General features: G+C 35.9%; 3 protein-coding genes across 5 annotated transcripts; all 3 read left to right on the top strand.

Annotated features, from left to right (window-relative positions):
* Positions 1-3,054: 3,054 nt before the first annotated feature.
* Positions 3,055-5,009, top strand: LOC119082108 (SET and MYND domain-containing protein DDB_G0273589-like). Its single transcript, XM_037191487.1, has one exon. The coding sequence runs from the start codon at positions 3,197-3,199 to the stop codon at positions 4,862-4,864; it is 1,668 nt and encodes a 555-aa protein (XP_037047382.1). The 5' UTR covers positions 3,055-3,196; the 3' UTR covers positions 4,865-5,009.
* Positions 5,010-7,238: 2,229 nt separating this feature from the next.
* LOC119081915 lies at positions 7,239-12,735 on the top strand. 3 transcript variants are annotated; one of them, XR_005088553.1, is made up of 9 exons: positions 7,239-7,576; positions 8,037-8,476; positions 8,537-8,580; positions 8,644-9,306; positions 9,407-9,663; positions 11,821-11,885; positions 12,160-12,208; positions 12,376-12,529; positions 12,583-12,726. XR_005088553.1 is itself a non-coding variant. In XM_037191155.1 (9 exons), the coding sequence occupies exons 1-9, from the start codon at positions 7,400-7,402 to the stop codon at positions 12,607-12,609; spliced, it is 2,013 nt and encodes a 670-aa protein (XP_037047050.1). In that variant the 5' UTR covers positions 7,242-7,399; the 3' UTR covers positions 12,610-12,729. The 3 variants fall into 3 exon arrangements, 2 of the variants coding, with proteins under 2 accessions (XP_037047059.1, XP_037047050.1); XM_037191155.1 differs by lacking the exons at positions 11,821-11,885; positions 12,160-12,208 and adding exons at positions 9,943-10,154; positions 10,373-10,411 and having other exon boundaries at positions 7,242-7,576; positions 12,583-12,729; XM_037191164.1 differs by lacking the exons at positions 11,821-11,885; positions 12,160-12,208 and adding an exon at positions 9,943-10,154 and having other exon boundaries at positions 7,240-7,576; positions 12,583-12,735.
* Positions 12,736-14,913: 2,178 nt separating this feature from the next.
* On the top strand, positions 14,914-16,494 carry LOC119082692. The gene is made up of 6 exons (XM_037192268.1): positions 14,914-15,064; positions 15,130-15,170; positions 15,238-15,383; positions 15,648-15,799; positions 15,858-15,933; positions 16,006-16,494. The coding sequence occupies exons 2-6, from the start codon at positions 15,131-15,133 to the stop codon at positions 16,420-16,422; spliced, it is 831 nt and encodes a 276-aa protein (XP_037048163.1). The 5' UTR covers positions 14,914-15,064; position 15,130; the 3' UTR covers positions 16,423-16,494.
* The last annotated feature ends 89 nt before the right edge of the window (positions 16,495-16,583 follow it).

Genomic DNA, 16,583 nt, shown 5'->3' with positions numbered 1-16,583 from the left:
ACTATTTATAGATATCAGCGAACAGCATCCTTGTCAAGAAAAAGTATTTGAGCGCAAAGTAGATAAAGTAAAGTTACTACTGAACATTTTTGGCCAATATTTTCATGCCACTTTAAACCAATGGAATGATTTTACATTTTAATGAGCTTCGGTTTTGATCTTTTAATTAATAAAGAAAATTCTGGTTTTTCGAATGGTTTCAATTTGCAACCAAAAGCTTGCAAAAAAAAACTCTTTAAATCTATTAACAAATAAGTAGTTGTATTGTGCGGCTTAACGCGAGAACTCATGGTCAAAAGTGAATGGAATAAATCATTAGCGAGAATCGGACAGACGAAAATTGAGTGAAATTTTAAACGGCATTTGATTGAATGAAGTGGATATTATACACAAAAAAAAATTTAAAAGGCAAATTTTAGACATAAAGGAATTTAGAAATTTAATGAAAATTGTTTGGAATACGCACTTTAAGAAACGTACCTTGTAGCAGTCTCTCAACAATTAAGTATTAAGTGAACTGCTATTAGATAAGCAATATCCCAAAAAGCAAAATAAATGCAAAAGACACTAAAATATATTGCGCATCAAACGTTTGAATTGTAGATTTTTGTAAAAAGCAAAAAGAAAAAACAAAAAAAAACTTGAAAATAAATTTACGATCGTAGTCCGCCAATCAGTGGACAAATTATACATTTAAATGGAAGGTTAATACATGTAGTGTTCATTATACGTACGACGTTAAACGAATATTATGCAATAAATTAATTAATTTAATGATTGGACATTCAAAATAGAAAAAGAGGAGGAACGGAATAATTTTTTGTGTTTTGCGCCAGTTTTGTTAAACAAAACTACTTCCTATTACTATCTAAAAAAATGAAAAACAAATTGAAAATATTGACTTTAAATTAAGAATCAATTTATTTTGTAAAAGAAAAACAATTATTTATATTCGTCTTTTAAAATAAAGAAAAACTAAAATTTATTTAACGGAAATTTGGTAATTAATTAGCCGAAAATGGTCACACGAAAATTTAGAGATCAACAAACGATGCAATACAAACAACTACTGAGGGTATCTTTTGAAAAACAGCCTACCGAAATCGGTCGCATTTTCCAGTGGACTTTCTTATATATACCTAGAAAGGACTTCGACCCTAGAAGCCAGATCCACTTTCAAAAAAATTCTTCAAAGCTTGTGTGGCTAGTGTGATGTGATCATAAACCGAAAACATGTACTTTTCTTACAAAAATTTCTCCAGTTACACGAGTCGTACGGTCGTGTGGGGTGTCGTCATTAAAAAGGTAATCGTACATGTGACACCCCACATTAAGCCGAATTTTATTGGTTTTAAAATTCATTCACCATGTGCAGTTAAAGTTTTCAACCGAAGACTTAAACTGTTCTTACAGAACATTCTCGAGCTAAACAAAAGGTACATGGTCGTGTGGGTTATCATTTCAAAGGTAATTTTATGTAATTTTGGCCCAAAATGGGGCTCATGTGCTGTGGATGCACCTACAATAAAATAGAAGTTGAAATGTTTTAGTGCCCATTTTTCATCGCATTGTTCAAATGTTAGAATTTTCGTACTACGCGCAAAAGTCCATGTTCAAATTTAACAATTTCCATTCTACGCGCAAAAGTCCATGTTCAAATGTTACAATTTTGCATCCTACGCGCAAAAGTCCATCTGAAATGTAACAATTTTCGTACTACGCGCAAAAGTCCATGTTCAAATGTTACAATTTTGCATTCATTTGAACATGGACTTTTGCGCGTAGAATGCAAAATTGTAACATGGACTTTTGCGCGTAATACGAAAATTCTAACATTTGAACATGGACTTTTGCGCGTAGAATGCAAAATTGTAACATTTGAACATGGACTTTTGCGTGTAGAATGGAAATTGTAACATTTGAACATGGACTTTTGCGCGTAGTACGAAAATTCTAACATTTGAACATGGACTTTTGCGCGTAGAATGGAAATTGTTAAATTTGAACATGGACTTTTGCGCGTAGAATGCAAAATTGTAACATTTGAACATGGACTTTTGCGCGTAGTACGAAAATTCTAACATTTGAACATGGACTTTTGCGCGTAGAATGGAAATTGTTAAATTTGAACATGGACTTTTGCGCGTAGAATGCAAAATTGTAACATTTGAACATGGACTTTTGCGTGTAGAATGGAAATTGTAACATTTGAACATGGACTTTTGCGCGTAGTACGAAAATTCTAACATTTGAGCATGGACTTTTGCGCGTAGAATTGAAATTGTTAAATTTGAACATGGACTTTTGCGCGTAGAATGCAAAATTGTAACAGCAAGATTCACTAAACGTTATAAAGATAAGGTCAGCTACATATCATATCCTGATTTTCGTTTTTTTTTCGTTCGTTTCTTAAAATTTTACTTGATATTATCAAATTGAGATGGACATAATTGGAAACACCTCATAAACCATACTGATTCTCCTAGAAACCTAAGACCTAAGAGGTATTTTAGACTGTAACAGCCTTAGCCTCTTCCCAATACGACAGACATTGGCCTATTCGAACAAAATACTAAATAAAGCGGCGGGCAATGTCACTAATTGAGGATAAAAATAGAAGTCTGACAGGGTGTCACAGTACGTGTTGTATTACAGTAAGTGGACGGGGAAACTTCGCGAGCAAATACTGGTACAATATGGTGTTTGATTTGGTAACCCTTATTAAGAAAACTGTAAAAACAAAAGAATTTATAAAAACCGACTGATGTAGAGTATCGAACAAAGAATGAGAGACAAACACCTCGATCAAATTTTAACTGTCAAATATGAGTTAAATCGGAATATATGCGGTCTCCATTGGCTGCCTAGGTCGCCTATATTTAGCAAAATGCGCAGACAATTTTGATAGCCAAAGATCGCTTATATCGATTTATGACTCGTTAACTCTATCAATCGTGGTGTTGATCTCTCATTTCCGGTTCGATATTCAACTTCTATCAGTTTGTATAAGTTCTTTGGTTGTGACGTTATTTTACAAGAAGAAACCAACACACTCAAAAATGTGGAATTGGATCATACTACAATTCAACAGACTTATTGTGTGATAACCAATTTGACATCAACGAGGAATCACTAACCACAAATTTATCGCCACCATCGGACAAAATTTATTAAATGTTTGATTAAAAACCTGAACATGTGCAGTCAATTACGTCAGTTATGGGTCAAAGAAGATGGTCCCGATCCGTCCTACGTCGACCTCTTCGATGATTTCAGAAGTACACTTATTTTCCGTGAAAATATCTTGGAGCAAATAAACGTGGATGAAGTTCAGAAGGACGATAACTTAGCAGAACAGTATCGACAATGTGGAAACAGATGCACTGACAAGAATGACTTTAAAGCCGCCATCGAACATTATAACAAAAGTGTATGTTTTGCGGAAAATCAAATGGTTGCCAGTTTTGCATTTGCGAATCGAGCTTTTTGTTTCCTTAAATTGGAAATGTATGATGAATGCTTAAGCGACATCGAAATAGCAGTGAGAGCTAAATATCCGACAAATCTAATGCCGAAATTAGTGCGACGGAGAGAAACTTGTTTGAACCGAATGGCATCTAGCAAACGGACACCATTCGAACCGCAACTAAGTTTTCCTGCTGACGATAGAGCACGATCGATGGCAAATGTGTTAGCACTTCGGAGAAATCAGCAATTTGGCCGACATTTAGTGGCTAAGTGTGACATTGAAGAAGATCAGATTGTGATAATCGAAGAGGCATTGGTGACATTGGTCGATGACAATAATAAATACAAAAGATGTAGCACTTGCTTGAAGGAATATACCAGCACAATTCCGTGTGGAAATTGTACGAAGGTATTGTTTTGCAGAAGATGCATGAACAGTGTTGACTTACACCAATATGAGTGTAGCATGAAGCACCTGAAACTTTTCGTCGGAAGAACAGGAAATGTGACTGCAAATTGTGTGAAATTTGTGATTCGAACGATTGTGAGGGCGCTGGAAGTGTTTTCATCAGCTGACTCACTAATGGAATTTGATGAATTGTTACGAAAAGACCATAATGCGAATCACCTCATTCTGTCTGACGGATCATTCGAAGCAGTTCTGGGAATATTTCTAACGCTGCATCACCTCGTACCTTATGAAACTGGACAGATCAAAATTATGATCATTTCGTGCATCGTCTACGACTCCATAATAAATCATTCAGAGCTGAAAACCCATTTTCTGACACAGAAACTTCAACGATTTTTGATGCATTTGGTGACTCAGCTCACTTCAATGTTTACGGCAAATAATATTTTGTTGCAAGATTGGAGCGATAAACTGACCGACTTAATCGATCACAATTCAATGGAAACATTTGGTGTCGGTTTGTTCAATATTTCTTCGTACATAAATCACGCTTGTATGCCAAATGTTGTTCGACTGACGGTAACCGGTCATACGGTAATTAAGACTCTTCGTCCGATCAAGCAAGGGGAACAGCTCTTCGTACGATATGCAATCGATCCGAATTGGACGACGTCTCAACGACAACAGCAGTTGTTGAACATTTGTGGATTCCAATGTACATGCAAAATGTGTCTATCTAATGGGCCACTGAAGTCCGAGGTTTCGGTCATAACTGAAGAGTTAGCAGACTTGACCGTTGAGCTCAGTCCATTAATATTGCTTCGCGTGAAGGACACGCACAGATGGACAGCGTTAAAAGAAAAATTGTTCCAATTTACCAAGAAGTACGAAAATTTGCCGGTGTCGAAAAGTATTATTCTGTCTTACGAGTACATCAAGATGATATTGATGCGAGAATTGTCGTCGTGTGCTGCACAGTTTTAAAGAGACGATCATCATTTTTCTTGTTGAAGAAATGTTTTCTAAAATGTTTGTCGAACTAAACTTAATTTCAGATTTAACTTTTTGACTTGCCATTATAAATGTTCCATTCGTTTCTATATTTTGAATAAATATTTTTTTCGTAACCCACAATTTACCGAACTTTATTATTGAACCAACCAACATGCAACGAAATACGACCAGCAAATGTAAGAAGATTGGAAGATCGAACAATAGTTATTTGTTTAACTAGTGAAGAAAATTTGGAAATTGCATTTTGAAACCCGATTCCAATTTTATTTCGTGTGCTTTTTTACGAATACCCTGATGCCAATGGGACAACGACACATTTATCTTAGGAATTCTACTGCCAAACCAATTCATTCGAGGTTCGGTTTGTATACATAAAGGTATCAGGTACAGTTGAGGGATTCTTTTGAAAAACAGCCTGCCGAAATCGGATACATTTTCTAGTGGATTTTTTGATATGTGCCTAGATAGGTATTGGTCTCTAGAAGCCCAAACCACTTTCAAAAAAATTCGTCCAAGCTTGTGTGGCTAGTGAGAGGTGACCAAAAACCTGTGGGGTGGGTGTCATTAGAAAGGTAATTGCATGAACTTTCGGAGCAGATTGGGTCTTGTTGGGTTTAAAATTCATCCAACCTGAGTTATGAGCAGTTGAAAGTATGGGTAAAAAATTGATAATTTCAGCGAACTTCTAACGGTTCCCATGCATCCGAAAAGCAACAGAAAAATTAAAAAAAAAAGCTGTTTTCCCCATATGATAATGGTCTTAGCTTTCCAATAATACCAAACATGCATGGGTAGTGTTTCGATGAATGTGGTTTTGGAATAAAAATTTGATGCTCAGTATCGCTACTCAAAGAATTTCATGCGTGTGCAATTTTTGATGAAAAAACAATGCGAAGCAACGTATTTCTGCTTGAAAAGGCCCTGAAACTTAATTTACGTAATCTTAAGGTTTTCAATGCCAACGAGTGATGTCAGTAAATTTATATTCCAGGGATAATTTTAAGCAGAAATATGTTGATTCGCATTGTTTTAGATACACTAACTTCGAAAAAGTGAACTAGCAGCTAACATTGCTGCAAAAAATATTTTTTCATCAAAAATTGCACATGCATGAAATTCTTTGAGTAGCGATACTGAGCATCAAAATTTCATTCCAAAACCACATTCATCGAAACACTACCCATGCATGTTTGGTATTATTGGAAAGCTAAGATCAGTATCATATGGGGAAAACAGTTTTTTTATTTTTCTGTTGCTTTTCGGATGCATGGGAACCGTTAGAAGTTCGCTGAAATTATCCATTTTTTACCCATACTTTCAACTGCTCATAACTCAGTGTGGATGAATTTTAAACCCAACAAGACCCACTCTTCTCCGAAAGTACATGCAATTATCTTTCTAATGACACCCCACACGACCTTGTACGTTTCGTGGCCTACGATAGATTTCCATAAGAAAAGTGCATGTTTTAGGTTTTTGGTCACCTCTCACTAGCCACACAAGCTTGGCCGAATTTTTTTGAAAGTGGTTTTGGCTTCTAGGGAGCAATACCTATCTAGGCACATATCAAAAAATCCACTAGAAAATGCGTCCGATTTGGGCAGGCTGTTTTTCAAAAGAATCCCTCGTAATGATTTTCGCTTAGACCAAAGCACGATACTGATGTTATCAGAATTTTTACAATCTACAGATCTAAATAGGTTTAGTTAGGTGCTTCGCGTTTACTTGGAACTTCAGCTGATTTCAAGGCTGATGTAGTAGTTTTTGACGACTGAACTGGTCACGGACGGTTGTCATCTATTATCGACTACAAAACCAACAGACTAGCCGATGCGGTATCTTATAGGAAGACTTGTGTTAAAACAAATGAAGTAAAAGATTTTCCATCAGCCTCCGGAAAGTATTACGATAAAAGCAAATACCAGATTTGATTTGAAATTTGAGTGTTCCTTGCTTCGAGTTAGAGGGTTACAGGTCGACACATTCGAAAAAATTTAAGAAACAATCCTTTGAAAATCAAAGCAATTAATTTCAGATTCTGCTATGTGAATTAGACCCTATGATGCTGTGGCATTCTTAATCACAATCATAAATTCATTATCACAAAAGTTGGATAGCGTACAGTTTGATGTAAGGTGATAAAATTAATTATTTCAGGTAAGAAAGCGACCATTTCTATTTTGCTATATTATGTTGCACTGATATCAACCTATGTTTGTCATTTATTGAAACGTAAGTTATATACGAAAATAGCAGCATTCTATACGCATGTCTTTGACCGTAATCTTCACACTTTTAAATAGATCTTGTGATCCCCCACCCAACCGTCGACAGATCGATATACAAATCAATTGATTTCAAAAACAGCAGTAAATGATTTGCAATTAAAAAAGATTGGTACAAATCCGAACACAATTCCACAATATACGAATCAAAATTTAAATTTTAAATTCAAAAATAAAATAAAATTGAAAAAAGGAAAGAATAAAATTTCCGTTGGATCGAATGTTCAATTTCATTGAATCCGGGAAACATATCCTTTGTGTGAACAGTGATCTGAGTGTTGTGCTGTGCCTAAAAAATATGGTTCTGGATTTGAAGTTCGCTCGGTTAGAGAATGTTCCATGGGGATTTCGCTTAACGGGTGGAAATGATTTTGAGCTTCCGTTAACGGTCATTAAAGTAAGTTCTGGTTGATGTTAAAATGGTGAAATTTTAGTTTAAAAACAACGGAAAATTGTACAATGTGAGCCTGCATAAATGTTGCATAATGTGTTTTCCACCTATAGAGTGTCGTCGTTGCACACACATATATTACTTTTACCATTTATATAAGAATGACCATTGATTCCTGATTGCACTCTTAAATGATGCAGTTTTATTGTTCTGAAAATAAACTCACATGATAGTAGGTCAATTGAACAGAAATAACTGCAATGACTACAGAGAGCCAATGATAATGTAATTTGTGTTTGGTAGTTTAAATACCTAGCAATAATGTTTATCGAATGACATGAAATCCGCATCCATGAATTCCATTCTCTAACGTATACCACCCACATTTGAATGTTACGTCGATTTTGAGAGTCTGTCCTCTCGTTCACATTTGACTTACACTGAATTATTCGTTCAAATGTTCTAGGTCCGTGAGGGTACTATCGCCGAAGAAGCAGGCCTAAAAGTAGGTGATGTTATTGTACGCATAAATGATACGCCAACTAGTAATTTAAGCCACAGCGAAGCCCATGAAATCATAATGGAATGTGCAAATACGTTTGTGCTCGGTGTTTTAAGACCGGATGAAGATGGTTGTTTAGCCGATAGTCCAGTCGAAGGAACTAACGAGCTGCAGGGTAATGAACAACCGCAAACGAACGGTTTTACAAATGGTACACATGGTACACCGTCACCGTATCGACAGTTTCAGACGCCCGATAGTCAAGCATATTCGGACATGAGTGAAATGACCATTCACACTGAGTCAGTGAGTGATGAAGCTAAAACTGATGAAATAAGTGACGAACATATTGCTGAAATGATGTCCGGCGAAGCGGAAGTCTTGAAAGAACATAATGTTATTGGGTATAGTATTTGGCCTTAGACCTTAGTAGAATTGATTCAAAAATTGTATCGTCATTTTAGAGTGAATTTCCAGAGAATTATTCCGAAGGCCGGTTTATTCAAAAGTAAGATCTGCCTTTCCCGTTCAATTCATTACTAATTTTCTCAACGAAACTTTGTTTGTGTAGGCAGTGAAGTTTTCAAACATTTGAACGAAGAAGCTATGAAAACTAAAGCTGATAAAGATCAAGAAACCAAGAAATGGACGACCTTTCTACAAAAGCCTAATCGTCCGGTACCAAAGAACAGATTGGACTTGGAACGTGAACGTCAAAAGGCACAAGGCTATAAGATAAAAATTTGCAAACAACCGAAGCCTAAATGTGATCCGAATCGACCTCCGACTCCGGTTCCGATTATTGAGCCTGAGCCAGAGCCTGAAGTTCAACCAATTGAACTCATCCCCGGTCCGGAACCACAATATGTTGAATATCTAAATGAAACGGTTGTCGAAAGCGATTTATCGGCCATAGACGGTCAGAATTCAGTTGAAGCAGAAGTTGTTAAAGATGATACTGGCACAACTGATGATATGGTTGAATCTGTGGACGAAAATACGTCAATCAATACTCCTCCTAAAACTGAAGAAGAAATTCTGATTGAGAAACAATTGGCTGAGGTTCAGCGTCAGTTGCTAGCTTTGTCATCATTGCCATCGACTATACAAGCTACATTGGATGCTGTAACAAAACAACTAGCCGAATTAATGCCAACTTTGAAGCAAACAGGTCAAACCAATACCTCCGATGTCGACGTTGAAAACGGCCTACAGGGAAATTCGAACGTTGAAGGTAGGCAATGATTAAACGCTCATCATGTAGAAAATATGAATTGTTATGTAGGAGTGTGCATAGTAGTCGCAAAGTAATAAGAATTTTGAATACTCAAAAGTTGATGAAAATGATGGCCAAATTGAAACCCGAACCGATGAAGTGGAATCGGAAACGAAGGAGGACAGCGAATCGGAGACGGATATTGTTGTTGAGGAAATTGTCGATGAAGAAATAAACGAAAATGCGGAGAATGAAGAGTCGATCGCTGAAACCATTGAGGAAGATCCCGAGACAACACAGGAAACTCTTGAAAAGCAACGAATGGAAAAAGTTTTCAAAAAACAAGAAGAGGAATGGCTCGATAAAAAAGAAAAAGTAAGTTGAACCAGTCCCCCGTTAACTGTCTTCTTCACTACACAGAAGAAAATTAAGTTTTTATTCTGGTCACTATTCCATTCGACATTGAATGGGACCAATCAAAAAGTTATCTCTTTCTGTCTGTTTCTATCCAAACTATCGAACCTAAAAATCCACTGGACAATGGACATGCACTGAAATTTCCGTTACTTAATGAGCCGTCAGAAATATTTCCCAGTTCTTACAATTTGCAAAAAATATTTTCAGAATTTAAAATTAATTCTTTTTATACCGAAGGAGCGAAAGCGCTTAGAAGCTGAAGAAGCTGCAAAACGTAGATTTCCTCGCCGATTACCGAAAGAGTTAGGCGGTCCCTTAACACCACAAGAACGACCAGTTGTTTTACCAGGCGGAAGGAAATGGCGTAACGAAAGGGATGCTTTTAATGAAGATTTTATTGCTGAGGTTATTAGCTCACAGGCTGAACTAATAACCGGATCAACTTTGGGGTAAATTCAGTAAAAAATTAGAAAAAAAAATTAACTAAATCGAACGACGTCAATCAGCCTTCAGAATTCATTTTTCAATTGAATTTTTTTTTTACTTTCAATTTTTTCGGCTTTTAATTTTTGCTCTGTTTTATAAAATTCAAATTAAATAATAGTACGGGTTCACGACCATCGCCACATGCGCTTGAGCATTAATTTTCATTTTCATTTAATTTAAGGCATACATATGAAAGTCCATTGTTACCGTACGACGACAGGTAAATTGGATTCAAGTATAATTCTTCCATAATTGTTATTCACATCGTCATGATAGCATGCCGTTTAAACACCCGATCTCATATCCGACCTCATGAACGGTTCTCTTAATTTTGTTTTTTTTTTGTTGGAACGACAGAATTGCTTTTTCAATAACTCTAATATATATAGTATATACGTCATATGGTAACGAAGCGGCGATATCTCATGTGGAGGGAATAGTATGGAAAAGGTTGAAATCTCAACGAAGGAAGTTATCGTTCTGTAACTTCTATTGTCCTTTATGAATTTAATTAACGAAAATTAATTTCGACAATGCATTAATTGGAGTTTGTTACGATTCAGTTAGAGCAGTTAAGCATGTAAATTGGTTTTGAAGTTGTAGTTATAAGGAAGAAAGCTTTTTCGAAAGTTTTTTTTAGTAAAGGCAGGGTAAATTGAAATGATCGATTATTAAGATTTTTAGCGAATTGTGATTTGAAAACGAGTATAGATCTAAATAACAAGCTTTTAGTCGATTTACATAACATTCACAATGTTTTTTCGGAGTATTGAGCTTGCGCGCGCGCGTTTATACTTCGAACTCGAGCTTATGCGTATGCATTGGAACTGTTTACAGATAAAAAACCTAACAAATGGGCGGTATGTAAGACTATACTGGCTTTCAAATCTGTATACACTCAGAATCGATCATTTCATTTTGCTTCCACTTTAATAGAAGAATCGTTAGTTAGACTGAACTTGATTCATTTTCGCCAATCGCATTCATTTTATGAAAATGTATGCTAGGGGTGGATAACATCCTCCGTCAAAAAAGACCTTCAAAAATTTTTGAAAACTAGAAAACCTTTTCATCAGAAAATACTCAAAATTGAAAAAAAAATCTTCAGAAAACTTAAAAAATCATTGGAAATCCTTAAAAATTAATGAAAATTGTTACAAAATATCCTCTTCAAATAATAGAAAATCTTCAGAAAATCGTCAGAGGATTTATTTTTTGACTATACGACTTTAACGGAAGAGTTCCAGGATCCGTAAGGAAAGTCCTTTGAATGGAATAAAAACAAAAAAAAATTGAGATTAAAAACATGATGTCATTTAACTACTTGCTAGGCCAGCATATCCAATATGACGAAAAAATCTGCTCAAATCTAAAAAACTTTTTTTTGCTCAAATTATAGCTAGTTTATAGACCACATTAACCGAATCTCATTTTTGCTCGTTACTGTCGATACCAGATGAACACAAAGACACATCACAAAATTAAGAAAACTGATCCATCTACTCGTAATAATTGGTTCATGCGCTCCAATCACAATTAACTCGTAATTGGTTCATGCGCTCCAATCACAATTAATTCATTCCATCTCATCATCATTAACAGTTTGCCATTTTTCGTTTTGTGTTTTAGATAGAAAAATGGAACAAGATTTGGTCGTGGACAGACGAAGCTAAAGGATGCATGTACCGTTTCAGGTAAGGTCAACAGTTTTTTGTTGTGTTGGCCATCAACTATTTTTGCTGAACAAAGTTCAGTGTTCTGATGAATGAAAATTATTCTGTTGCTTCTTAAATTTACTGATTTCCTACCAAAAAGAAGAAGTAAAACAAAAATTGAGAAATTCAAACGAGTTACACCTGGTTAGGAGCGGTGAAAGAATGTTCTTAATGGATGTCTTCTTTAAACGCTTGTAACCGGGTGAGCCACACATAATAACTTCAAAGACGCCCTGATTTTTATTTAAATTAGAGAATCTAACTGTCCATATCTGGAGCAGAAGCTGCATCGAATAGTTGAAGTAAGTTCTTTTTTCCACCTGTGGTGTCCAATGTTTAGCATGTTTGTTACGTCCAATTCCAATCATAACTGTTACATTGAATCCATCAAATGTTTTCTCCAAAAAATATGCAACATTCCGCGGTCAATGCATCTAATGGTATTATTTTTCCCTAATCTCTAAAAAAGGATAAACTTCTTAAAATACAAGAAACCCGAGAAGGATCTGTCCAATTTGAATCGCAGCGAAGTATTCCGTATAATTCATAACATTGAAAAGGACCCCAAGCATGGAATTCAAGTTCGACCACCGAAAGTACTGGCTGAAGAAGATGTCCGAAGTGTACGTTAACGTTTGGTAAATGTGGAAATATTCTTATGCCTTACTATTTTCAGCGTGCTACTCCAATTCATTGTTCTTAAGGGGCGGTTCTCACAATTTCAACTAAAATGAAATATTATTTACGGTCAAATGATTTAATTATTTGGGAAACATTTGTTGGTTTTTGTTAAAATTTTGAGAAATAAAAATAAAATTGCACGAATTTACGTTGGATTTACTTTCATGTCTTTTTTTGCTAGCTTTATTGATAACAGACGCGACATAGCCACCTAGAAAAGGTTAAAAAGCTTTGCGGGAAGTTCTTTAAATAATTGAAAGTAAAAAATAAGTTTCGTGAACGTACAACAGACTGTAATTAACAGCATTAAGTATGGTTTCCACTAAACAAAAGGAGAGAGCCGTGAGAGAGCTGTCAAGCAAACAAAGCAAAAATTGAAAAAATTCCCCGTCTGATAGGAGTACTTTTTGATAAGTGGAAATCAAGGTTTATACTGTACTCGTACAACCTGCGTAGATTTGTCACTAGCGTGTTAGAGCTTTTAGAACTTTGATTTTCTATTAAATTCGGATAAAAAGTAAGTTACGAAAGCTCAAAGCTCCTTCAAGCTTCAAGAAAAGCTCTATAATGTTCGTAATATTTAAACGTTTACTTTACGACAATTCACAAAGTAGAATGTAAATTAGTGCATTGAGACAGCACCGGTTCAAACCTTGATGCGAAAATTTGGCAACATTTTGAAGAAGGAAAACTTGAAAATCGAAAGTAGAAAATGGGCAAACAGAGTAACGACTTGCGATACGAATACAGAGAACCATTTATTGGATACAAGTGCACAAACGCTCTTCGACGATCCTTTTATTAGTTTTTCGGGCACAATTATGCATACACATCCGTAACAAGAAAATAATGACTCGTGATGTTATCCTACATTTAAATATATTTTTAGACGTTTGTTTTCTCTAACCACGAGCGCTTTAACCATTTTCTTTAATTAAACCTGAATGACTCAATGAAATTTTTAAACGATTCTCGAAACGTTACGCAATATTTACGTGTAAGGAACGTGAGGAAATGACTTAAGAATGTAATAGATCCTTGAATTCAAAGACTATATGTGTAGTGACGACCAATGAATTTCAATATTTCTTTTAAACACTAAATTTCGAAATTTTTCCATACTTAAAATTAATTCAAATTGAAGTTATTTGTAGACTTCAATTTTAAGTGTGGACGCTCTGTTCAGTCGATTCGTAGATGAATTTACAAGCCAAAAGGCATCGATATTAAAATATGAAGACGAGCATCGAAATTCTTCTGAATCTAATCAATTTACGATGTAAAAATGCCTAATAGCTCTCTTCTAGGCTGTTTATGCTTCAGTGAGCCGTTACTAAATCAGACTCAGGAGATTCGGTTGTGGAACGAAATTATGGAAACAAGTGAAAAATATGGTTCAATCATTATAAACAGTTCAGAACTGGTAACACTTCATAGTAGAACCTATTTTTGGAAATTTTTTTGAATTTTTTTTTCCGAAATTTACAAAAAAATTGCCAAAAACTGCGAAGTCCAAAAACCAAATTTTCCATAATTTCGAACTGTTTTGGCAACTCCGGAGCTCAGCCTTATGTTTTAGCCGGCTCTCAATAATTTATGTTTGATTATTGACGTTCTCATCTTTCAAATTAATCATGCTCGTCTTCATTTGAAACCTGATAGTGTCAAGAAATAATCGAGAGTCAGTTAAAACGCAAGGCTGATTCAGCAGTTGCCAATACCGTTCGAAATGGTGGAAAAATTTGGTTTTTGGACGTTCGCAGTTTTTGGAAATTTTTGGCAATTTTTTGGAAATTTTGGAAAAAATTTCAAAAAAAATTCCTAAAATAGGCCCTGCTTCATAGACACTTTTACTTAGCTTCCGTAATTCTCGATTATAAGATTTTAGTTGAGCATCTATTGCAAAGTAAAAAATAAATAAATGGTTGCACTACTCTTCATTCTTCACTTAGCACTTCGGGCAGTTCACTATAATTGTTTCTGCTATGAAAACAATAGCTTTTGCCTTAAAGCGAATAATTTCTCCGAGTAGAATGATTTCAAAATTATTTAGAACACTGGTGCCCTCGCTCAACCCCGATTTAAATTAGTTTGTTCCATTCTGTTATCCCAGAAATGTTTGCCTCATATTCTAGCCTTTGTGCTCCCTAGTGCTGCCCACTCATCACGGCAGAAATTGTTTTGTGTGAGTAGGATATGCACACGTGTCAATACTCGCAATATTACCTTTAATATAAAATCACTTGATCATGATCGTGACATTGATCCTGCTCTTGTTATAAATAAATTACACATCCGATCAGATTCTATTGAAAATCAATTAATTTCCCGTTCGAATGAAACGTTAGTTTTGAATGAGCTGTTGTCGTCGAAACACCTTACATTTTATAATTATACCGTTAGAAAGTACAATATAATCTTTTGTAGGGAAATTTTGTTTCGAAATAAAGTGATTTTGTGTGGCGTTTCTAGACCAGGTGAACTAATCTTTCATTTAACTTACCGTGTGCTTTGTGAATGGTGAATTGAAAAACTGTTTCAGAATGATCGACGAAAAGCGTTTTCCGACGAACCTGCTGCCAGGTTTGTCACTAACTTTTCAATTAATAGGAAAATCAGTTAAAATCAGTTAAAAATTGTTGTATCTTAGAGCCAGCATTTGGAAATGTGGAATATCAGGTTAAATTTACGATGTCCACGACAAAAGACAAACGAATTATGTCCTTCGTTGATACTTTATGGGGATTCGAAGTGACTGGTGGATACGATCAGTATGAACCGCTGACTGTGTTAGAGGTAAAGTGTTGGACTTATTTCTTTGGTTGGTACGATATGGCAGTTGGTTCTGTTACTTACAAAATAGAATCAGTGTCGCAGTCGCAATGGATTATTAAGTGCGGAATAGCATCCAATAGTCAGTCTAAAAATTTAATGTCATTTGAATATTTTATGCATCAATGGGTGTCATCCTGAGAAACATTTCAGTCAGCAAAATTTTCAGTTGAAACTTTCTTGCGGCTTTGTTCACTACGATGATCTCTACTTACTTTCATCATACAGGTACGCAGAAGCGGATACGCTTTCCGAGCTGGAATCCGTGTAAACGATAGAATTGTACAAATAAACGAAACCATGGCAGACGCTTTAACTTTACGGGAGGCACAACTTTTAATTCGTCAATCGGGCAAACAGGTCAAGATCTATGTGAAAGGGTACTTTGATGTGTTGCATGATTTCGTACAGAGTTTTCAACTTGAACAATTTTTCCAGCGATACGAATTTCGACGAAGATGATGAATACACGGTTGACTTCTGGTTCAAGCCTCCTCGCAAGAAGATCCATGTGGTGAGGATTCGAACGAGAAAAGTCCTTAACCCAATTTGACTAATGAATCATTTTCGATATTTTCCAACACAGGAAAACCAATGGGGAGACTGTTTCCCATGGAACGACAAAAAGAAGAAAATCTACCGAGAATCGAATTGCTTTATGGTGCCCAGTAAGGCTGAGGAAAAGTTAATCGAACGAATGTTGAGCGGACGAGGCCCAGTCATAATAACCCAATCGAAAGAGAATGTGGTCGACAAATATGAGGACATGGCTCGCCAACAGGCCGAAAATGCACGACAAGCCGCTGAAAGTCTGCAGCAAGAGATCGACAGCTCCGAGGAAATAGCTCTGCGACAACGGCTTGCCGACGCTGAACGAGACTTGGCAAAGGCTCTGAGAGCTCATACACCGACCACAGACGAATCGAATGTTACGATGGGAACAACGGCGTCAACAACGACGGAATCAACAAACTTGCTTGATACACCGGGCAAGGGTCGGTAGAAATGACCCAACAAAGAAAAATTATTTCAATTCCATGTCCGACTTCCTAAACGAAATAAAAAGTAAATTTCACCCACAAGTGTTTGAGTTACAGTTAAAGTAAACAGAAAGTCAAAGTGGCTAAGTTTGCGTAGTAGATGTCTTACCAGATGAGCAAGCAC

Source organism: Bradysia coprophila, chromosome X (genome assembly GCF_014529535.1).
Source record: "Bradysia coprophila strain Holo2 chromosome X, BU_Bcop_v1, whole genome shotgun sequence".
Classification (NCBI taxonomy): Eukaryota; Metazoa; Arthropoda; class Insecta; order Diptera; family Sciaridae; genus Bradysia; species Bradysia coprophila.
This window is presented reverse-complemented; position numbering and strand designations above follow the sequence as displayed.

Bases quoted from the DNA above. Each gene is read 5' to 3' on its own strand.
- LOC119082108 (XM_037191487.1), top strand. From the start codon at position 3,197: ATGTGCAGTCAATTACGTCAGTTATGGGTCAAAGAAGATGGTCCCGAT.
- LOC119081915 (XM_037191155.1), top strand. From the start codon at position 7,400: ATGTTCAATTTCATTGAATCCGGGAAACATATCCTTTGTGTGAACAGT. The intron at 9,307-9,406 runs GTAGGCAATGAT...AATACTCAAAAG, and splicing joins GGGAAATTCGAACGTTGAAG to TTGATGAAAATGATGGCCAA. The intron at 10,412-12,375 runs GTAAATTGGATT...TCTCTAAAAAAG, and splicing joins TTGTTACCGTACGACGACAG to GATAAACTTCTTAAAATACA.
- LOC119082692 (XM_037192268.1), top strand. From the start codon at position 15,131: ATGATCGACGAAAAGCGTTTTCCGACGAACCTGCTGCCAG. The intron at 15,171-15,237 runs GTTTGTCACTAA...GTTGTATCTTAG, and splicing joins TCCGACGAACCTGCTGCCAG to AGCCAGCATTTGGAAATGTG. The intron at 15,934-16,005 runs GTGAGGATTCGA...TTTCCAACACAG, and splicing joins CTCGCAAGAAGATCCATGTG to GAAAACCAATGGGGAGACTG.